This window comes from Amblyomma americanum, chromosome 2, assembly GCF_052857255.1.
Source record: "Amblyomma americanum isolate KBUSLIRL-KWMA chromosome 2, ASM5285725v1, whole genome shotgun sequence".
Taxonomy (NCBI): domain Eukaryota; kingdom Metazoa; phylum Arthropoda; class Arachnida; order Ixodida; family Ixodidae; genus Amblyomma; species Amblyomma americanum.
Genome location: NC_135498.1, coordinates 80,794,531 through 80,818,625, shown reverse-complemented (window position 1 = coordinate 80,818,625; position 24,095 = coordinate 80,794,531). Strand labels below are relative to the sequence as shown.

General features: G+C 51.0%; 1 protein-coding gene across 1 annotated transcript; it reads right to left on the bottom strand.

The window, feature by feature from the left end:
* On the bottom strand, positions 1–13,733 carry LOC144118724 (uncharacterized). Its single transcript, XM_077651570.1, has 4 exons — positions 13,659–13,733; positions 12,311–12,461; positions 1,555–1,572; positions 1–483 (listed from the first exon to the last, which is right to left on the bottom strand). Exons 2-4 carry the CDS (start codon positions 12,444–12,446, stop codon positions 113–115), a joined length of 525 nt encoding a protein of 174 aa, XP_077507696.1. The 5' UTR covers positions 12,447–12,461; positions 13,659–13,733; the 3' UTR covers positions 1–112.
* Positions 13,734–24,095: the final 10,362 nt, after the last annotated feature.

Here is a 24,095-nt window from a genome sequence, read left to right as displayed (position 1 = left end):
GCCAGACCTATTGGGAATATAACTAAACACAACATTCATCACAGAGGCTGCATTGTGCGCAAAGCAAGTATAATCCCAATAATGCCATTTGTCCCCGACGAAAGTCCCTCTGTTAACTATAGTCCAAGTCGGGCTCAGTCAAGTTCGCCGAAGCACTCGCGTTCGTCGTCGAAGTCGTTGAGTAACGCGAGCGGCTCCTGGTCGACGGAGGAGGAGCAGACGTGCTTCCATGAGCGTCAAGCCCATCTTGGTCCTCACGTGGGGTTTCCTCCTCAGGGTCAGATCCGGAGTCCCAGTCGACGTCCGAGCCACGGCCAGAACCGGACCTGCTCCTGGAGTCGTGGCCGGAACTGGAACTGTTGCTGGCTGTCTCGTTGTGTCCGACGGGCCGCGCGTCCAGCCACTCGTGGGTCGAGTTAAGCACGCCGGGCTTGTCCGTCGACACGAAGAACTCGCTCGACGGACTCGTCGTCTCGTCGGCAGCTGCAGTGCGTGGAGGCAGGGCCATACAGTCAACACACTGACTCTCGAGAGTAAAAGAGGCCCATGCACACTTTCTCCACATTCTTGCTAACCGTGGCAGCAGACATTATCAGCTGCCACGATGGCACAGTGGTTATGGCGCTCGGCTGCTGACCCCCAAAAAAGAGGGTTCGATCCCTGCCGCGGCGGTCGAATTTAGATAGAGGCGAAATTCTAGAAGTCCGTGTACTGTGCGATGTAAGTGCACGCTAAAGAACCCCAGGCGGTAGAAATATCCGGAGCCCTTCACTACGGCGTCCCTCATAGCCCGAGTCGCTCTGGGACGTTAAACCCCCATAAACCAGACATTATGGGGACGCCTCTTGATAGCCAGCCGTTACTCTAAGGACCAAATACAACGCGACCCTTGCCATTCTCGCCTTTGGACACGAAGGCGCTCATCAATGAACAGCATGATATGACGAGTTGTGGGGAAGACGTAAATTTTCAATCCAGGGTCTTCTTCGCAAGCTCTCAGGTGAGTATCGAACCCGTGAACCTGAGTTCATTGCGATTATTGCGTGTTGATGTGGCTGTTACGCCTGAACTCAGCTGTTACGTCTAAACACGGCTGTTACGCTTAAACACTGTCTAAACGCAGCGTGAGAAGAAGCGCGACGGAATGTTTCGTTCTAGCGCGCAGGAGGTGTGTAGCAAGCCTGCGGGGGATCTTAAATGGGATGAGTAGTCACTGCGTCATTGTTGGTGCTTTTGGGTAGAGGTCTCAGAAGATACGAGATCTCAGCCAATGGCTCTGCGCCAGAGAAGACACCGTTCAGAAACGACGAAAGACTACAAAAAGGAAGGCACACACGGCGAGAGTGGGCTTAAAACTGTGCTTCATTACAGGACTCGCAAGACAAACATCGTTGCCAGCAGATACGCCAGGGGAAAGTGCTGCCCCCCTTTAAAACACTGCTCCGCTTACGCGTTGTAGCGAAGCAGTGAAAATCAGTCATTGTACGAGCTTCTTTCTGATGTCTTTCGCATTCTATAGCGAGCGAAAGGAGAGCACATTTCACAAACACTTACTCAGCTCCTGGTAACGCTCTGCAAAAAGAAAAAAAAAACAAATTAATCATTATGAGAGTGCCTTGTAACTTAGCGCCGCACGTTACAGGCATGCAAACTCAGCGTTCTGGACTAAAATATAAGCAAAATATTACCTCAACCCATACCTCCTGAAGGAGAAAAAATAAATGGGACATGAATGGGATGACAAAAAATTGGCAGTGGATTAACTTGGCTAGCCCTGGAATTCAGCGAAAAGCAAGGACGCTTGCTAAGCGTCGGAGGCTCGTCCATGGCAGCTTCGCTACACGCTCTCGACAGCCGTTCTGTATATACCCACACGACCACGTGGCTATGACGTAGTATCACATGGTCTTACGACACCCCCATCGGACGTCATCACGTGGCTTCGCATCACCCTATCGGATGTTCTTAAGGTCAAAAATCAACCCAAAGGTCGCCAAATGTCAGAGATCAAGGGTCAACTAAACGCAATGAGTCAAGGTCAGGGGTCAAGGGTTCGACAGCGTAAATGTACCACATATGGTCATGCACGGCTATCCTTGGTTGGGCTGAAGCTCGTTCAAGGTCGTTCTCCGGCCTACGCGACGACTGCTTTACCTAGCGTAGTGAAGCTTTTCGCGTCAATAACAACGCATTTTGCGAGTTCTTACAGTTGTCTGTTAATCCTGTATTTTCAAAGTCTGCATTCCTTCACGTCATCAGGCACTACCCACTCACGCGCCCGATCAAACATATAATTTAGGAATCTTGTGAGCATCCGCTGTGGTCACTGAGTTTCTAGCCATTCATTGTCTTCGAGTGATCCTAGGCTGAGTTTTTTAGGCATGAAATATTGCGAATGCAGGACCTCGCTGCTCGAGCCTGTATGCTTGATACATGAATGGGGCAGGGTAGCCCGCTGTACTGTCCTCTGTGCAGAAGGCGAGGAAACCAAGCTGCTGCAGGGAATCTAAGGTGCTGGCAGCGATATTCTGATTCAATGGCGCCCTATAGTAGCTATGCCATGTGAATGGCGTCGCTGAACTTGAAGCGTAGTTGAACTGCCTTATTTGGAAGAGAGACCGAGGCTCATGCGTCTTTATGGATAACAGTGTGACATTCCGTGTGTGCTACGAGGATCCACGTTCGACGGCGCGGCGTAGACGGAGACCCGTGACAGCGGCATCATCAATTACCCAGCCATGCTCTTTGAGTGACGACCAGAACAACCGGACCCGCCGCCGCCCCGGGGAAACAGGCTTTATCCTCCCCAATTTCCGGGCACATTCCAGGACAAGGGAGCTGTCAGCGGGCCAGAGCGCGCCGTACCACAGCCGACGCTATGCGCTACCGCGAAGACAACATTCTTTCCCTCCCCCCCCCCCCTTTGTCGTGGGCTATCGCCGGGAAGGCACCCACAGCTTCCCAGAAGGGCCGTGACGGACACCTGTCATGGCGGACAGGCAGTACTCGCCAAGAATGTGGAAAGACAGGCGCTAGTGAATTAGCTCCGAAGAGAGAGCCTGTGTATACTCTCACTTGAGAGAGAGTGGTGGCGTTTTTGTTGTTTATTTAGTTTGTATTGTTAACAGACTCTGGGTTCGAGGCTAAGCCCAACCCAAGGGGTGGTCCCCATCTCGCATGTTATTTTGGATTGGAGAATTGATGCTTTGGGCGGGCCACTGGAAGTGACCGCCCTTAGTCCTTTGTTAATCAAGTGCTTAAAAGCACATGTAAACGGATGCAGTCCAGTCTGAGCTGGGGCTCCATGCTTAGCATGTAATGTGATGCTACTTAGGCACTAACCTGCCCGGTCGATGAGTAAAGTAGTGCAAAGTTTGTTCTGTTGTAAAATTATGCTCTGCTGTCATCATCTACAAGCTCGCCTCCTGTTCATCTTCCAAGCCGAACGACACTAGAGGAAGGGTTTGGGAACCATCCTCGAAGAAACGGACGACTATTGAAATTCTACTGCATACACGCTCAGGACGACATCATTCGCCAAGAGGGCCTTCAGCGCCGAAGCCCCGACGGCGTGCAGCTTCTGCCAGCAACCGCTCGAGCCCAACTCCGGAGCCACTCCATCGCCCCCATGAAGTCGTCGGCACGTAAGCTCGGACGCCCCAGCCTCTGATGTATAATCTTCATCATGTGTAATTATTGAATATACCTGTTTGTTTAAACTGAGCCATACGGTGTCTCTTTGCCTCTCCGTCCCGTGTGGACCTGCGCATTATGGGGGTCATCACACTGGTGCCAGAAGTGGGGTCTCAAAAGCAAATGTCCTCTGAATGCTGTGACATTCATGACTTCAAAATTGTAATCAAAAGGGAATCACGGGACTGATTGTGGGACTTTTACCCCCATTTGAGAGGCTTGAGGCACTGGAGGGCTTGAAAAAAAAAATGACTGTATCTGAGGGAGCTCCCACTCCACAGCCGTCGCTCGGAGCAAGCATGCTGGCATTAGGAAGCGTCATTCCGACGTTTACGGGAGATAAGACAGGGGTTCCAATCTGCGATTTCTTTTCCATGCTAGAAGAGATTGGGAAAATGGGGGGATGGTCCGATGCTCAAATGCTGGGAATGGCGAGGTGTAAGATGGCAGGAGCTGCTCATGATTTTGCCTGGCGAGACGAAAAAGTAAAATCCACAAAATCATTTGCGGAATTTAAGAAGCTCGCCTTTGAGCATTTCGACACTGAACCACGTCACGTGCGGGTACAGAGGTTCCGTGACGCCGGACAGATGGTAGGGGAGGACGTGCGAACATTTGCGTCGCGGCTTCAGCGCCTAGCACGCGATACGTTAAGCAGGGAGGAGGAAGGAGACCAGCTAAGGAAGAAATACGCGGAGGATCTACTTAAAGAGGAAATGACCGCTTTGTTCGTGGCTGGTCTGCAAGACCCCGTGCGCCGGTTCGTGCTCTCGCGCAAGCCGAGCAATTTCGACCAAGCCGTGGAGGCCGCATGGGATGAGGAACAAAATGAGGCGCTAACGACAGCCGCAGCGAGAGTACGCGTCATAGAGAGAGCGGTGCTCAACCCTGAGGTTGCTCTCTTGACAGAGCGGTTAGATCGCTTAGAACTGCTGCTATCTCAGCAGGTAGAATGCCAGGTTGAAGCGCGCGCTCAACAGCGCCCATTCGCTGGAAACCGGAGACCGCCACAAAGCTACAGGCGCGGTATGCGAGATTTTGAAGAAATCGTATGCTTCGCTTGCCAGGGTCGCGGACACATCGCCAGGTTCTGCCAAAACGTGCGCCGTGGGGAGCCACAAAGAGAAGCAGGCGAGACACGCCCTAAGCAAGCCTACAGCGGGGCTCCAGATACCGAGTCAAAAAACTAGTTAGTCCTCCCCAGCCTGAGGAGCGTGGGGAGGGAGCAGTAGATGATGAGGTGGTGGTAGTTTGTGTGGCCGACGAGGCATGCCCTGTTGTGCGTTGCAAGTTAAATGGTTGTTGCATGGAATTGTTGATAGATACGGGGTCAAAGGTGACATTGCTTAAGGAGAGCAGTTTTAACACGCTTCGAAGGAAGGGGGACCGCGAGGTGTTGGAAGCGTCTGGTGGTATGGCAACCAAATTTGTAGGCATAACGGGGGATCCTCTTGGCATAAGTGGACTCTACCGGTTACACTTCTCTCTCGGCGGAATTGCATTGGAGCACCCCTGCTACGTATGCCCGGACACGGTGTCTCTGCCAAACGGAGTGTCAGGTATATTAGGGCAGGATTTTTTGAGAAAAGGGAAGGTAGTAGTCTCATTCTCTGAGGAAGAGGTTAATGCGGGCGGCTCAAAGGTTCCGTTTTTGAACAGGAGAGGGGCTGAGATTCGCATTACCGATATTGACACCCGTCAAACAGTGGGATCATTGGAGAAGGTATATTCGCGGGTTGCCGTCCGGCTGGTCGAGGAGGCGGTCGTCCTTCCTTGGTCGGAGCACATTTTGTACGCGTTTGTGCCTTCAGATGTAGAGAGCGGCGCCGTGGGAGTGCTTGAGCCGGTCGACTCTCTCAGCAATGGCCTGAAGGCAGCCGCGTGCCTCGTGACAGTTAATGACGCCCACAGAGTGCCCCTACGGGTGGTTAACTGTACCCAGCAGCCACTGAGCCTTCCCAAGAACAAAACATTGGCTTTCTTCACCTCTGCGATAGAGCAACGTGAGCCCACCGATACGGTACTCGCAACTGTAGAGCATGCTAGTCCTTCGGCTGCTCCAAAGGTGTCGTTCGATCTTTCTCACGTAAAATCCAGGGAGAGGGAGGCTCTGGCTGGTTTGCTGAACGACTACTCGGAGGTATTCGCCGCGTCCAACCTGGATTTGGGCTGCTGTGGCGTTATAAAGCACAGGATAGAAACCGGCACTTCATCGCCCGTTTACCAGCGTGCGTACAGGATTCCTTACTCCCAACGTGAGGAGATGGAGCGGCAGGTGCAGGACCTGATTGATCGCGGCATTGTCGAACACTCAAAGTCACCCTGGGGAGCACCAGCACTATTGGTGGAAAAGCCAGATGGCTCGTATCGATTGGTAGTGGACTACCGCAAACTAAATGCCGTAACTCGCATCGATCCATACCCCATCCCCAATATACAGGAGACGCTTTCTCAGCTGGGCTCTGCCAGGTACTTCACGGTAGTGGACATGGCGGCGGGATTCTGGCAGATAGCAATGGATCCGGCAGATGCCGAGAAAACGGCATTCAACACGCCCTCGGGGCACTATGAATGGAAAAGAATGCCGATGGGTCTGGCCAACAGCCCTGCTGTCTGGCAGAGAACCGCTGATGTTATCCTGGCAGGTCTTCTGGGGAGGCTGTGCTTCGTGTATATGGATTACATTATCATATACAGTGACAGTTTTGATAACCATTTGCGCGATATTGAGCAGGTTTTGGTGCTACTAAGAGCAGCGGGTCTCAAGCTGAAGCCCTCTAAGTGCCAATTCCTCAAAAACGAGGTGAAATACCTCGGGCACGTTGTTTCAGCTGACGGCGTGCGACCGGACCCTGAGAAACTAAGGTGTGTCTCGGATTTTCCATCCCCGACTAGCGTCCGCCAGGTCCGGCAGTTTCTCGGCCTGATCGGTTACTACCGAAGGCACATAGAGGAGTTCGCCAAGCTCGCTAAGCCGCTCACCGCCTTAACAGCCAAAAATGTCGCCTTTCGCTGGGACGAAAACGCGGAGAATGCTTTTGGGGCCCTGAAAAGGAAGCTAATGAGTGCACCGCTGTTGCGCCACCCGGATTTTAGTTTGCCCTTCGTTATGGCCACAGATGCGTCAAAGTTCGCAGTTGGTGCCGTGCTCTCTCAGGTTATCGAGGGCAAAGAACATCCCGTTGCTTTTGCTAGCCGACAGCTGAGCCCCACAGAGCAAAAGTACGGAGCTACGGAAAGGGAGTGCCTCGCCGTTGTCTGGGCAGTAAAGCACTTCAGATGCTACCTTTACGGCCGCAAATTCAAGCTAGTCACAGACTGCCATCCTCTGAAATGGGTGATGAGTGTCAGGGACCCTAGCTCGCGACTCGCTAGATGGAATCTACACCTGCAGGAATACTGCTTTGAAGTTGAGCACAAGTCAGGAAAGACGCATCTGAATGCTGATGCACTCAGCCGCACAGCTGCCGTGGCAGCTATAGATGAGTTTGTCCCCGTAGTCGACCCCGCCGAATTACGCACAGAGCAGTGCAAAGATCCGGACCTGAAGCGAATAATCGAAAGCTTAGAGGACGCACCGTCTCACCCCGAACAGCTAGGTTATTTCATTGGCAAAGACGGCACCCTGTGTCGGCGCACGAGGCCAACCAGGAAAGGGAGACCAGAGAAAACCGCTTGGGAGAGAGTCGTCATACCTCGGTCGTGGACAGAAAGGGTTCTTCGCGCGTTTCACGATGCGCCATGCGCCGGTCATTTTGGCGTAGCGAAGACACGCAGGCGTGTGGAGCGTTTGTACTTTTGGAGTGGCATGCGACAGGATGTTAGAGACTACTGTGCGAAGTGTCATTCCTGTCTCGAAAGAAAAACACCCAAGGGACGAAGACCAGCTCCAATTCAGCCGTTCCCTGAGGTTTCGGCTCCCTTCGAGCGGACAGGTATGGACATAATGGGCCCATTGCCCACGACCACTTCCGGAAACAAGTACATTTTAGTATTTGTCGATCACCTTTCAAAATACGCGGAAGCGGTAGCACTCCCAGATCAGAAGGCAGACACGGTTGCAAGAGCATTTGTCGAACAGATCGTGCTCCGACATGGACCCCCGAGGCAACTCTTGACAGATTGGGGAACGAACTTCGTGTCGCAGCTAATGAGGAGAGTTTGCGAGCTGCTTAAGATCGCTAAGAAGCAGACAACACCGTACCTTCCGGCTTGCAACGGCGCGGTGGAGCGACTGAACCAAACCGTGGCCGGGTTCCTGTCGCATTTTGTTTCGCGCGACCAGCGGGACTGGGACTTGTGGCTCCCGTATGCAATGTTTGCCTACAATTCCGCAGCACACGAGAGCACGGGCGAATCGCCATTCTTTCTTCTCTACGGCCGAGACCCGGACCAGCCTAGTGAAGTGCCAGAGGGCCCCCGTCGTGTCCCATACGCTTCACTGGACGACTATAAGGTTGAGCTAGAATCGCCCTTGCAAGTGGCGAGGGACATCGCAAAGGAGTCCTTAAAGAAAGCGGCGAAGCGCAGGAAGGAGGTGCACGATCGCAGTGCTAGAGACGCGCCGTTTGATGTGGGGGACAGCGTGTACATTGAAAACTGCCAAAGGCAGATTGGGCTAGCTCGTAAGTTCCAGACGAAGTGGAGAGGACCGTGCGAGGTTGTCGAGAAGCTTTCTCCGGTAAACTTCAGAGTCCGAGACGTGAACCGGCGTTTGATAAGGATACACGCAAATCGCCTCAAGTCGGCACCGGTTCAGTATTCACGAAATGAGGAAAGGGAAAGCGCGGATTTTGATGGGGACAGAAGTGAAGCGGAGCGCGCAGATAGTTCGCAAGAAACGCCCTCTCCTGCATTTGTTCGGCAGGCGCCAGAGGTGACGGCCGGAATGCCACCGGATTTACATCATGCATTGCTAGAAGAAGAAGAAGCGCGCGAGGTTGCCGCGCAGATAACGCCAGGAGAGGCTCCTGCCACGAGCCCTCGCGAGTCCCAAAGCAGACAAAGGGTCACAGACTTACTTAGTATGACTCATGAAGGCCGATATCCGCTGCGAAATCGGAAAGCTAAGTCGGACTAATGGCGTAAACAGAGCGGAGTTTTGAACTGGTTAGAATTGTGTAATGCCACAGCTCATAACATTGCTATGTGCTTATGTGTTAAGTTATCGGAGTTGGTAGTTAAACCTTTCTGTCATTAAGTAACACCTTCACAGGAGAGCATGCAGAGCGCATGCAGAACCTGCCCTACTTCCTTTCGTTATCTATATTTTTGTCTGTGCCGTGATCGTGCTAGAAGTGGGAGCTCCTTTGTAACTGTGGTAAATTTATTTCGTCCAGTTTGGACTAGAAAGGAGAGGCTTGGGTGCTGAGTTTCATGTTTATCTGTAAAAGAAGATCAGTGCTGCCCCTGGAGACGCCAGTATTGACAGCGGAGGCATATGGTGTTGTGCAGTGGTGTTGAGTGCAGCGAAAAGTGTTTTGTCGGACGCACTGTGCGAGGCGATTCAGAAAGACAAGGGGAGCTGCGTGGACCCAAATGTTCGGAGAACATTCTTCTGGAGGGTGAGCGAGTGTGACATTCCGTGTGTGCTACGAGGATCCACGTTCGACGGCGCGGCGTAGACGGAGACCCGTGACAGCGGCATCATCAATTACCCAGCCATGCTCTTTGAGTGACGACCAGAACAACCGGACCCGCCGCCGCCCCGGGGAAACAGGCTTTATCCTCCCCAATTTCCGGGCACATTCCAGGACAAGGGAGCTGTCAGCGGGCCAGCGCGCGCCGTACCACAGCCGACGCTATGCGCTACCGCGAAGACAACATTCTTTCCCTCCCCCCCCTTTGTCGTGGGCTATCGCCGGGAAGGCACCCACAGCTTCCCAGAAGGGCCGTGACGGACACCTGTCATGGCGGACAGGCAGTACTCGCCAAGAATGTGGAAAGACAGGCGCTAGGGAATTAGCTCCGAAGAGAGAGCCTGTGTATACTCTCACTTGAGAGAGAGTGGTGGCGTTTTTGTTGTTTATTTAGTTTGTATTGTTAACAGACTCTGGGTTCGAGGCTAAGCCCAACCCAAGGGGTGGTCCCCATCTCGCATGTTATTTTGGATTGGAGAATTGATGCTTTGGGCGGGCCACTGGAAATGACCGCCCTTAGTCCTTTGTTAATCAAGTGCTTAAAAGCACATGTAAACGGATGCAGTCCAGTCTGAGCTGGGGCTCCATGCTTAGCATGTAATGTGATGCTACTTAGGCACTAACCTGCCCGGTCGATGAGTAAAGTAGTGCAAAGTTTGTTCTGTTGTAAAATTATGCTCTGCTGTCATCATCTACAAGCTCGCCTCCTGTTCATCTTCCAAGCCGAACGACACTAGAGGAAGGGTTTGGGAACCATCCTCGAAGAAACGGACGACTATTGAAATTCTACTGCATACACGCTAAGGACGACATCATTCGCCAAGAGGGCCTTCAGCGCCGAAGCCCCGACGGCGTGCAGCTTCTGCCAGCAACCGCTCGAGCCCAACTCCGGAGCCACTCCATCGCCCCCATGAAGTCGTCGGCACGTAAGCTCGGACGCCCCAGCCTCTGATGTATAATCTTCATCATGTGTAATTATTGAATATACCTGTTTGTTTAAACTGAGCCATACGGTGTCTCTTTGCCTCTCCGTCCCGTGTGGACCTGCGCATTATGGGGGTCATCACAACAGCATACCCAAGAAAGCTCATCATTGTAATAATAATGCTTATTTCTTGTGTAAAAATATGCGCGCCTGGCGAAGTCTGAGAAAGTTAAAAAACTGCAACAGAAACGACACACAAATAAATTAAACGTACGTCATGAAAAAAATGCATGCCATCAAACCAAATACAGAAATTAACACCGCAGTTTAGCAAGTCATGATTTCGTTTTATTTCGACTGTGAAAGAAAGGCTTTCTTTAGTTGGTTGGTTGAGGTTGAGGTTGAGGTGTTGAATGCTACAGGTGGGGTTAGCCTTGCTTTGTCTGCCGGCAATTGCTCCACCGCAGCGTCCCTTCGATATTAACAATGCCGCATCTACCCCGCTAAGCGCACAGTCTCTTATAATAGCACACATTCTCTCCCGCAGTCACCATCTATGCACACAATCAATCCACACAGTTCAGCAGAACATGTGGTCGACACTCGCCATACCTAGTGGGTAGTGTGGTGCGGGTGAGTAATGAGTAGTGTATGTAATGTAAATTGATAGCGAGTACGAAACTCTCGAGCGGTAGCGTATGGTGTACAAAAATCTTTTTGCTACGTATATTTAACTACAACAATTTCAGTAAACAAGTGGCCAAAGTCATTCATATGTAAAAATTGGAAAACACGGCTCTCTTGATCACGCGACATACCATGCATTACCGATTTAAGGGCGGATTGCAGAACATAGTTGACCTTCTTCCTCCAAAAGAATAAGGACGTCCTCACCCTCATCTGGCCTAAGCCTCACGCGTTGAGGCGAGTGAAGCTTCGTACACCTGGCCTGGGCGGTGAAAAGATTAAGGCACAAATGTAGGAGCGAGGTAGCGAGAGGCGATAGCAATAGGGAGGGGACACTTAATTATACAGCGCGTTGAAAATTAGATGTGCAGCCGCCGATGCTGCATCAACAGCGACGTACTTCCATGGTCGGCTCTCCCATTGCAGGGATTTTTTACTGCGGTACACACACGCGGCGTTGATTCTTGCTCCATACCAGCCTGATACGCGGAGCTGTCTAGACTCGTCTGTACACATCAGACGGGCCTGCCAACAGACGCCCATCCCGCCACCGAGCTGGGCCATTTCACGTGACCAGCGCGCCTGCCAACTCGGCCATGTCACGTGGTCTCAGGACGTCACACATCTCGTGGACCAACCAGCGAATTTGATGTCAGACGACGCCGGACGGCGCCTGGTTTTTTTCTCCGATGAGGCTTTTAATGCTACAGTATTAAAATCGCTGACGAGGGCAGAGATTACGAGGTGATGGTATGGAGGACAATGTGGTAAAGGCGGAGAGGGGGGGGGGGGGGGTCGCACGAAGAATCGAAACAGCCCTATACGTATTCACTTGCATCATGTTATCGACGGGGCATGTTTTGGGGTTCCGAAATTTAGAAAACTAAGAGTCAAGCAATATGGTCGGATTAACTGCTGCTCCGATATGTATGAGCTTTTATAAACCATAAAAGCGTCGCCAGTCAGTTCAAAATTCATTCGCCCAAACGATGTGTTGAAGACATGTATTATATATACTACAGTTATTCGTTAATTAACCAATTTGTCGGACACGAGAAAAAAACCTCGGACGTTAAAACTGCCACAAGTGAGGGCGAGGTATGGCCACCAAATTTTTCGAAATGAGAGTAATGAAAAAAGAGGGTTTTCAAACTGAGCGGGAGAGAAAAGCGGAAATGAGGGCGTTTTTTGCCCACCTGCGGAGTAGGGCGTTTACGTGGTCTGGTTGGTGTGTGTGCACATAGTGGTCTGGAATGCGAAGAAACGGTGACAGGACAGGTGAGCTTGCACGAAGGCAAAATTCTCCCACTTTTCGCCTCCACTCCATGCAAGCGAAGAAAGCGGCCGGTAGCTGCAGTACACTCACGGTATGCCCTGACCAAGAGGAAGCAGAGGAGCCCGCTGAGCATGAGGAAGGCCGCGTAGGCGGCCGCCTTCTTCCTGCGCGCCCGGGCCTTGTCGGCCTCCTCCACGTCCTTCCAGGAGAGGCCCTTGATGCGCATGTACAGCAGCTCCTCCTGTAGTGAGAAGTGCCATGGGGCCAACATGCGAGTCAGACCTGAGCATTACCATTGGCTGGAGGAAAGTGACGTGTCAGACCTGAGCATTACCATTGGCTGGAGTAAAGTGACGTCATGACCGGAAGCGATGTCACATCTGGGAAAGACATCAACAGCTGCTAATATGCTATCGAATTGCCAACGTATAATAGAATTAGGTGTCCCTGTGAGAGTTTTTTTTTTAGGACGCTAGCAGTTACAGTGGCCATTCCCCGCATTTAGCCGTTGTGTGTGTGTCTGTCTGAGGCCAGTTTTATGGCGGGCTGCTCACCTGCCCACTGGGTTGTTGTGGGCAACCTGCCCAGGCGCGTTTATGTGTGTGTGTATACCTGGGAGGTTGTGATGACGTCACATGTGGCAGGTGGAAGATAAACACTGGAAAACAATGGTCACACAGTGCTAGTGCACCTAATTTGGATTTGGCCTAGCTACGAAAGTCGACCATCGTTTCCTTTTTATTTTTTGCCAGCGATGCAGCAGGTAGAGCCGTATACACTCAAGAACACGCTATAACAGCAGCGACGAGTTTTTGTTGGTTGCAGCAAGAAGTGTTGACCTTTCAATCCAGTGGCGGGAAACTGTTTTGACCACCCGGGGTGTTTTAACGTGCACCGATATCGCGCAGAACTCGGACGTATTTGCACTTCGCTGCCATCCGAAATACGGCCGCGGCCGTGATTCCATCTCATGACTTCGCGCCAAGCTACCACGCGCGTGGCTGCTCGGAGGATGCCTTTCGGGGAAAGGGAGGAACTTGGGCCCTTCTAGTCATTGATGCATTTCACCCCTGACTAATACAGTTGCCCTGCCTACAGCTGCAGCCATGCATCGCTATCCAGCGCGTAAGGTAGCGTTTCACGATTGCGTTCGCGATATGAAGAAGGTGAGAAGGAGGATTTGTCGGTAACAAACGAAGGAGAATCGAGCAGTGCTCGGAGTGTTGCACTCTACAACGAGAGTGCTTTCGGACACCTAGCCCACCAAACGGGGCGGTTAAAGAATGAATTTCGTGGTTTATGGGTTACCGGGATACTAAATACTAAAAACATGAAAGGAGCCAAAAAAGGATGCTTTTCGTTAATAATATTTAAGAACAGTGCTGATTTAAACGCCAGGAGTGATCCTGGCCAACAGGACCAAGATAGGCTCTCTTACCTGAGGCAGGTTGTGTATGACGGAGGGCGCATCGTGGCGCACCTGCGCCAGAAGAGAAAGGGAACAGGCGGTGCAATAAGACAAAGTTTTATTTTGTAGTTCTCGCGGTCACATATGGAATGTTCGAGCGTGTGGGCAGTTAGCGCACAGCGTTAGTGCACAGTACAAACAAAATAGAAATTAAAAAAGAGGAATTTTCGTTTACACTGTACGTACACATTGTGCATCTCAGACTGAGCAGCGTTTACACGGCGCACGCAGAGCCGTGCTTCCGCACGGGGAACCAGAGGTGCTCAAGTTACACTGCGCCTTGAATGTATTCGCACACAGGAAGAGTGGCTAAGCGCAGTGTGCGTGTACGTGTGTGCGTGCGTGTGTACCATGCGTGCGTGCGTGTGTATGCGCGCGTCAGGTCAGCTCTGGCCACCGGCACCGACCAGCGCCTTGCCATGTGGTACACAGCGATTTCCGCGAAGCGACCGAAGCGCTGCGTAATGGGAATATTTTCTGTTCTAACTACAGGCAGTTATGGCTTATTTTCTCCCCCCACCCCTTTCTATTTGCCTATTTTCCTATAAGTACGATTTGCTCTCGACAATAATGTTATTTTGGTCATCACGCTTATATTGCATGGTTCAATCACCTGAGTACATCCCAAGCTCGTGATTATACGATGCAGCAGCCGCGATGAAGGTTTTGTTGCGCTATTCAGCACAGTTTCACATCTATCTTTCCTCTTTGGCGGACTCGACACCGTGGGAACGTGCGGTTGAGAGACAGAGAGAGAGAGAAAAAAAAATTACGGGACGATCAGACATTTGATGACGTGCGAAAGCAGTTGGACTAACCCTCGATGATTGCCTCAATGATTTTGCTCTAATGAAAATACTTTTACTACTAGCCCAGGCTTCACACAGGCGACAGAATTTTTTTGCAGCGTGAAGGTGGGTTGAGGGCGGCGTTGTGTGGGTGTGAGGTGATGAGGTGGCAGGTGTGTGGTGCTTCCTGAGGGCAACTGGCTTTCCCACTAATAATAATAATTGGTTTTTGTGGAAAGTAAATGGCGCAGTATCTGTCTCATGTATCGGCGGACACCTCAACCGCGCCGTAATGGAAGGGATAAAGGAGGGAGTGAAAGACGAAAGGAAGAAAGAGGTGCCGTAGTGGAGGGCTCCGGAATAATTTCGACCACCTGGGGATCTGACAGCACACCACCTGACCACCTGACATCGCACAGCACACGGGCGCCTTAGCGTTTTGCCTCCATAAGAACGCAGCCGCCGCGGTCGGGTTCGTTTTTATGGAGGAAAAACGCTAAGGCGCCCGCGTGCTGTGCGATGTCAGTGCACGTTAAAGATCCCCAGGTGGCTTTCCCACAGCGTCTTTGAATTCGGTTTCACCGTTGCTTTTTAGTTCCGCTGCTGCCGGACTCAGTGGGTGGAGGCCTTGTGAAGGGTGCAGGTAGATAGATTGGTAGTGGTGGTGGTGGTGGTTTTATTAAAAATAATAGTAAAAAGGAAGGAAAAGATTTTTGCTGGCCCCGGCATCTGCCATCGATATTGAAGCACCTGATCTGGGGCAGCGGAAATGAAGGAAAGCAGGCAGAATGCAGAAATGAAATGAAAGAGGTGAGGGCACAGGAAGAGAGGATAGGGGGAGAAGTAATATGTACAAACTATTTACACAATAAGAAATGTGTCCAGGTTGTGCGTGTGATTAGTTCATTTTAGAGGAATTAAATCACACACGCGCACAGCACTGTGTTGGCTACAACTGGAGTGGGGCGTCCAGTTATTAATCGTTCAAGGTAGAACTCGCGAAGCGTTCGAGGCAAATATCAGATTTTGCTTGCATGTCAGTTCACATTAAAGAATCATGGATGGGTATATAACACCGAAACAATCAAATACATCGCCCCCTCACAACGTGCCTGCTGCCTCGTTAAACGACATCATCAGGAAAGTGTTGAATCAAGTCGAGCGCAGTTTCTTTCAAACTGCATACTCTTGTTTTGAGCGCATACAGGTGCGAGGAACTAGCTAGTATTTCTAGCCACTGTACTCTCAAAATTCAAACGAAGGACTTCTGCGTATCCTCCAAGAAGCTAAGCTCCAGTCTGTGCACCACGTTCTTTGTCAAAATAGAGAATGATTACATCTGGAGGTATGAAAAAATTAGCTGCGGTTTAACTACTGCGCAGCTCGTTTAAAGAGCGAAAGCTGCTTTTTAACGGGCACCTGCGTCCGGGATCGGCTCGGGACATATTTGCGCGCGCGCGACTTTCCGTCCCTTTACTCTCCTATCTTTCGACTCTGCTACTTTGAGCACGTCGCAACGGTTGTGGCTCAGCTTGAGCCATTGGGCAGGCCCGTGCACTTTTCATTGTTCCTGACAGCAGTAGCAGCAGCAGCAGTAACGGGCACCTGTGAAATAATAATAATAATAATTGCTTTTTGGGGAAAAGAAATGGCGCAGTATCTGTCTCGTATATATTTGGACACCTGAACCGCGCCGTAAGGGAAGGGATAAAGGAGGGAGTGAAAGAAGAAAGGAAGAATAGATGCCGTAGTGGAGGGCTCCGGAATAATTTCGACCACCTGGGGATCTTTAACGTGCACTGACATCGCACAGCACACGGGCGCCTTAGCGTTTTTCCTCCATAAAAACGCAGCCGCCGCGGTCGGGTTCGAACCCGGGAACTCCGGATCAGTAGTCGAGCGCCCTAACCACTGAGCCACCGCGGCGGGGCCCTGAAAATGAAAAATTGAAAATTGGTTTTTGGGGAAAAGAAATGGCGCAGTACCTGTCTCTCATACCGGCGGACACCTCAACGGCGCCGTTAGGGAAGGGATAAATAAGGGACCAAGAGAAGAAAGGAAGAAAGAGGTGCCGTAGTGGAGATAATAATAAAAATAATTGGTTTTGGCGAAAGGAAATGGCGCAGTAATTTCTCATTTATCGTTGGACACCTGAACCGCGCTGTAAGGGAAGCAATAAAGGAGGGAGTGAAAGAAGAGAGGAAGAAAGAGGTGCCGTAGTGGAGGGCGCAGGAATAATTTCGACCACCTGAGGATCTTTAACATGCACTGACATCGCACAGCACACGGGCGCCTTAGCGTTTTGCCTCCATAAAAACGCGGCCGCCACGGTCGGGTTCGAACCCGGGTACTCCGGGCCAGTAGCTGAGCGCCCCAACCATTGAGCCACCACAGCGGAAAGTAGTAATAGTAGTAGTAGTAGTAGTAGTAGTAGTAGTAGTAGTAGTAGTAGTAGTAGTAGTAGTGGTGGTTTATTAAAATAATAATAAAAAGGAAGGGCAATATCCTCGCCAGCCCCGGCACCCTCCATCAACACCCCAGCATCTGGCCGGCGAAGCTGAAATAAAGGATAGCAGGCAGAATGGAGAAATGAAATGAAAGAGCAGGGGGACAGAAATTATTGCCGGACGAAAAAAGAACGAAAAAAAAAAACGAATGTGGATAATCCACGATATACAAAGCGAAATCTGTCTGCGTTCGTTGTGTTCATTGGCGTTGACAACGTTCTAGACGCCGATGATTTTAAGAAAAGGAAGGGATACAAGCCGCGGCGCGGCCGCTCGCCCCAGCAGAAGGCGCAATGGATGACGACGACACGTCTGGTGGCCCTGTGTGTAGCATGCGGAATCTTCAGAGCCTACAGGAAGCTGCTGCTACCGACCCCGAAGTAACTGCGTGGCGTGAGGCTGCCCGTCTACGTAAGAATGAAGAGCGGAGAGGTAAGCGCGTGTCGGAGACGCCCGAGGTATCCATGAAGAACGTCTCACCAAGCGTCTTATACCCCTGTCACACGGGAATTTCGAGGGCGCTCTAACCGATAGTCTATCAACTCAAAGGCGATCGAGCGCTGCTTCACGGGAGTTTCAATGGCCATCGAGTCAGTAGTCTATCGAGTCAACGGAGCAGCGCGGAGCTCCATCGAGATTTCGAGGGCCTTGGAGCGCTGCCCAAGGTTGTTAGCGTTGCTTCGAGCGGCACCAAGCGCACTTTCGTACACGGCACATTCACAGTACAAAAGCATGAACAAACATTATTCACCTAAAATTTAATGCAGTTAGTCTGTACAAAAATTTTAAAATTGTATCAGACTGGTTTTAAGCGCATTAAGCGCATTAATTTGGCGTTGCGGTCTTTGCGTTGCTTGTGTACTTAGCGTTGACAACATGGCGGCGCCCTGCCCGCCCGCTTCACAGCGATAACAGCTTCGTCGCTAATCCCTAAAAGCAATATCGTGTTCTAAGCTGTTGTATTCGCCTTCGATTTGCCCATTCTTACCCTCGCATAAAGTTTCAAGAGGCAAATGGCTCTTATTTTTCAGATATCAAGGCGATTTCCCAGGTAAGCCTGACGAAGCAGCGCTCCGACGCAAATGGACTGGCTTGGTTTTGGCTCGTCTTGTATTAGAGTGGCTACAGCAGTGTCTGCATATGTCCGTCGCGTACGCGCAATTAAAAGGGTTTTGAACGACTTGCGCGTATGCGTGTATTTCAGGTTTAGTATACATTTATCAAATATTTTTGTTATTTTTGCAAAATCCAAAGTAGCGATTGTGGTGCCACACAACCTTGGCGTAAGACACGAGAGCCATTTCAATGGCCATTGAGATTTGCCGTGTAGCAGCGACACAACTCCTTCGAGTTCGATGGCGATTGAGAATTTCGAAGACCCTCGACTCGATGGCCATTGAAACTCGCCGTGTGGCAGGGGTATAAACCTACCACCAGCCGCGTCTTCTTCTATTGCGTCTTCTGCCAAGGCGAGCGGCCGCTCCGCGGCTTGTTCTCTGGAAAACAGTTATGTAGTCGGCCTCCGCGATAAACACGCGCTTGCGGCGAACGTCAAACGATGACGCATAACGCGCGGCAGTTGCCACCTGCGCCGCGCGCGACTTCACGCGCGGCAGCGGCGAAAGGTCAGGCGACGGAGTCGGGGGCGGCCACTACGCCGTGCATGACGTCACTCGTGCTCCGACATACGCCGGCTCGCGCGAACCGCAGTGTTGACTAGCGTAGCGAAGATTTTCTTTTCAACAGGCCGCCACCGTCTGGAAGACGTTGAAGAGCGTTAGCTGTTTAGTTTACTAGACGAAGAAAGCGAAGAAGAACGCGCCTGTTATCCAGTTACACCCCCTCAAGATACGTCCCAAGCGGAACTTGCTTCGTTTGGTGGTCAAGGTGGGCCTAGAATTTGGCTTGCGGTGCGATATGGTAACGCTTCAATTAGTAATTGAATGTATGCAATGTTTACCTATTATTTATTTGTGGTCGTTTCTACACCACAACCCATAGGGTTTTATTTGTCTACCAAATTCGGTACACAAGTGTCCCCGGATGGGTGCCCTTGTTGTCTGAGTATATATAGAGGAGCGGAATGTATAGCGGTCCCGTAACGGGAGAGTTTTTCTCCCGTTCTACGATATTTTTGGTGGGTGAGGGGGTAAAGAGATGGAAGCGCACAACCAGTTTTAATGGCCGCCATGCTGGATTCGAGGAACCGAAACCATGCCGCCATTTCGTCGCCTGACTTCATTTTCACATAGTTCCACCCCTATCCACCATATTGCACCGAGACGTCATCATTGGTACGCGGCAGGGGGTTGTTTGTACAATGGTATTGTAGATGGCGCTACAAGTCTACATGCAATATATGCTCTTTTCTAGTTGCTGCCACAGATGGCACCGTGATCTCAGACCCCAAGAATTGTCGAAACGTGATGAGTAAGAGCTAACGCTCTTAAATTGTGCCTGCACGTGCCACTAAGTATAACGGGCTGCAGTTAGGGGAGACAGGAAGATAGGATAGGGGGAGAGGTCATATACAAAATCTATTTACACAGTATTACACAACAAAAATGTGTACAGGTTGCGCGTGTGATAAGTTCGGCGGGAAAGCATTTTTCATTTTTTCAGTTATTTGATATATTTGATTGATCAATTACACCTTCTAAACTGAACCTTTAAGCCCCTCTTTCAAATTTTTTTTTTATTTAAATATTGATCAAATAATTAATTTCAGTAATTTCGCTAACTCGTCATTGCCTATCAGACATCAATCAATCACTAGAACCACAAATTAGATACATTTCTTTTTATTATCATTTATATAATTATTCTTTTATTTTTTATTATTATTTCCGCCACGCGGTGGCGACTACGCCTACCGCTTTTCGACCGAACCAGCCGTTTACGCTTCGCGTAAGGACGCGACTATGGCAAAGGGGACAGCTTGTGCTCGTTGGTTATTGCTCAGATCGTGCGCTGCTCCAGGCAAGAAATGTCTCGCCAAATTAAAGATAACTGAGACAAGAAGAGTGAAATGAGCAGTGTAGATACCTTAGCCACGCCTCTGTGATTCATTACGTTGCCGAGCGGCATTTGCGCACCGCGAACTTCTGTGGCTCGATTTTCCGTGCCTTAAGGCTGATTTTCTAGAAAGCAGCATCGTTGATCTGTGAGCCCATATCAATCGGGCTACACTCATTATGCAAAAACTCGTCTGATTTTATCAAATTTGTTCCCTGTGAAAGACAAAAGTGAGCATTTCGGCAACGTACACCACGCCACTGAGCCTGCCGCCGGTGCGCACAGAAAAATGAAAGAAAAACGAACGGGAACTTACGAATACCTGTTCTGGCTTCACTGCCAGTGCTATGAAATGTCATAGTAAGTGCAGCTGGAAACTTGGATGCTTTGCGCGGCGAGAGAGAAAACTTTGGAGGGGGGGGGGGGGGGGTGGGGGGGGGCAGTGGGAGGCAGCCCTGACAAGCAACGGTCTAAAAGGTCAAAGTGAAATCACCTACGGGTCCAGATATCAGTGAGAGCCACCAGAGTCCTGAACTAAGGAGACCACCTACCTAACTCGTGATCAATTTAAAAAACAAAATAAAGAGGGAGGACATTTAAGCCCTGCCTTAAGGGTATGACGTGAGAGCGTTTATCGGTTAATGCGCATATATATGGAATTGGTAATTGAGAATAGCCAAGTAATCTGCGATTCGCTGATAACATTACCTTGCTAATTCACCGAGGAGATGAACTGCGAAGATTGATCATTAAGACAGGTAGAGCAGGAGGTTGGGCCTAAAAATTAAAAAAACAATTTGCTGGTGGTTTCGCTTTGGTTAACCCTGGTCGAAAGCGAAAGCTTCATCTCCCTGGCTACGTTTGTGGTCGAGCGACTGGCGCTTCCCATAGATAGCCATACTGACATACAGTATTAGGCATTTATTATTTGTTAAACACCTTGCTTTCTTCTAAACGACTCTAAAGGCGTTCACACAAGACAGTAAATATTTATTGTAGCGTACGTGATATTTAAAACTGTTTTCCTGCTCGATATATGCGCAGATATGCAACCAAATCCGGTTCCAAATAGCGCGCGAACACTGCAGATAATTTCAGAAAGCCAAATTGGAAAATAATAATAATAATTCGTTTTTGGGGAAAGTAAATGGCGCAGTACTTGTCTCATATATCGTTGGGCATGCCTGAACCGCGCCGTAAGGGAAGGCATAAAGGAGGGAATGAAAGAAGAAACGAAGAGAGAGGTGCCGTAGTGGAGGGCTCCGGAATAATTTCGACCACCTGGGGACCTTTAACGTGCACTGACATCCCATAGCACACGGGCACCTTAGCGTTTTGCCTTCATAAAAACGCAGGCGCCGTGGTCGGGTTCTAACCCGGTAAGTCCGGGTCAGTAGCCGAGCACCATAACCACTGAGCCACTGCGGCGGCCGCAACGCCACAGCCAGAGTCGCCCTCAGAGACGTTGGCCTGAAGGCGGCTGTCATTGCCTTCTACGGCATTCCTTTCACTCGTTTATCGCCTTCCGACTCTTCGACAAACCAGGGGAGTAACATCTGGACGCGCCACTGCAGCTGTAATCAACATAGTGCCGTGCGCGTGTGTTTTTATTGCTCCACCTTGAACTAATCACGCACACAACCTGAACACATTTCTTATTGTGTAAATAATTTATGAATATTACCTCCCCCTCTATATTCTCTTCCTGTCCCCACACCTCCCTCATTCCACCCCTCCACCCTGCCTGCTATCCCCCATTTCCGCTGGCCCAGCTCAGGTGCCCCAGTATCGATGGCAGATGCCGGGCCAGCAAAAATCCCCTCCCTCCACCTTACTATTACTTTATTAAAGACCACTTATTTACTTACATCCCAGGGAGCGCAGCCTGCGCTGTCCGTCCCCCGTGTGCAGTCGCTGAAGCACCGACGCCCTTCCCAAGCCCTAGCGTAGTTCACGGGCTGACCCGCGAGTGGTGTGAGTCGGCAGCATTGGTCTCGTGTCAGTCCTTCGGCTCGTTGCCGCAAGCGTGCTCCCCATCTGCTCAGATTAGCTTGCCAGCGAGGTTGCGTCAGTCGAGTTATACGCCCCAACGTCACCAGACCCGGTCATCTATGCAACGCAACCTCCTCTCTGGTACGTGTTGTCGAGCCGGTGGCGACTCACGTCGCCTCGGTGTTTGTTTCGTCTTCCCCTACACTCGGCACCTGGACGCGCCGCAACGCAGCCCCTCGTTCATCCATACCTCAATGCTCGTGTTCAATGGCTGCACCACTACGAATTCTCCAACCGCACCTACCGCACCCGCCCCATGCACAGCATCGCGCACTGCCCACCTCTTCGTTCCCTCCACGTCACGGGCTTGTCGCCGTGCTCTTCGCCCTCTTTCAGTGAACCCTACAGCGTCAAGACTTCCTACGACTACGCTGCATCGACGTCACATAGGCCGACAACACCCACGTATCTCTACAATAGCTCCCGTGCACCGTTCACGCTAGCCGATGACCTCGGCAGCATGCAACATAGTCTCTTCATAAGAAATATCCACCGGCGGCACAGTCGGCATAAGCACCTCGCATCCTTGGTGCTCGTGCAGAGTCACGACCGTTTTAGTACCGAGTTCGGGTGCAGCATCGCTACGTTTCACGGCTCCTCAGCTCGCTCTCCAGTAGACCCGCCTCCCCCGCCAATGCGTTTTACCCAACCGCGACCTACGAAACAAGCCCTTTTCTTGCGAGCCTGCTTGACCATTAGAGTACGAACGGGCACAGACTACACCCGTAGACATGACTATATATTCTTATTTCTAGTGTTCTGGTTCCCTCTGATGTGATAATCATTTCCTTCGTTTCTCTTTTTTTTTCGACATGTCTCGGTGAGTAGTCACTGGTAAAAATTTCAAAGCTTCCATTGACTCTATCGGTGGGGGCTCTGTAGCGCCATCGCAGAGCGGCGCTTACAAAAAGAGGAAGTACCAGGCACGGGCCGGGAGCAACGTTGAAAGCTCTTGCGCAGAGGGGACGTGTTGCTCGCTGGCCGTCGCCGCTCATCTGGCTTCAAGGCGTCTGCCATAAATCTGGGGCGGCATTCTTTTGTTGCGACTGAAGTAACAACGAAAATGAAAGTGCACGGGCTCAAGCTGAGCCACTATCGCTGCCAAGTGCAGACAGTAGGGGAGGTGGAAGAGATAGATGAGAGATTGACAGAAAGGAGGAGCGTCGCAACAAGCGCGTCATTTGAGCCGACGACGAAGGGTTAGCAAGACATACCCCCGATGACAAGGAGCCCTCGCCACATGTGTGAGCGCCCCTAGATCCCAGCCCCGTAAGGCCAGGAAGCCACCAGGCCCGCGTCCAGCACCCATATCTTTGAAAACGCAAGCTTTACTACTCTCCCCCCTAGCTTCTTCGCCGTGTGCTCGAGTTTGACTTAGAACCGAGGAGAAACCAGGTGACAGCTATGACGTCACTCAGCCGCCGCCGAAACCGAGCGCTCACCTGTATTTCTATCGGCCGTCGGCGTTCTTTGTGTTCAGTGGCGTTGGCGTTGACCATATTTCAGATTCCAATGGTTTTGAGGTACGGAAGGGCGCATAACTGGCTCCTTGGGTCAGTGGACGCCTCAGTCGCGCTTTAAGCTACGTGGCGGTAGTGACAAATGTGCGCTGCATGCGTTGGCATTGACAACGCTGTGGCAGTCACGCACCTCTGCAGCAATAGGCCGCACCGTTCATTGGGTGAGAGTGTCAGGGTGGGCGGGCTGCCTCATTGGTAGTAGATGCCGCTTCTAGAATGTAGAGCTAGTTGGTTGGCTGGATGGTAGATGGCGCCTCTGTAGGATGAAAGTGGGTGGGGTGGGTCGAGGAGGTGGATGGAGGTTGGCGGTGGTGGGTGTGTGGGAAGTGGATGGAGCTTCTGGGTGTTGAGGCTCCATTTTCCTAGGCTACAGACAGACAGATAGACAAACGCCGGCTTTTTCGCATTGTGACACTGGCACATATGGAATGTTCGAGCGTGTGGGCAGTTAGTGCACAGCGTTAGTGCACAGTACAAACAAAAGAGGAATTAAACAAAAGAGGAATTTTCGTTTACACTGTACCC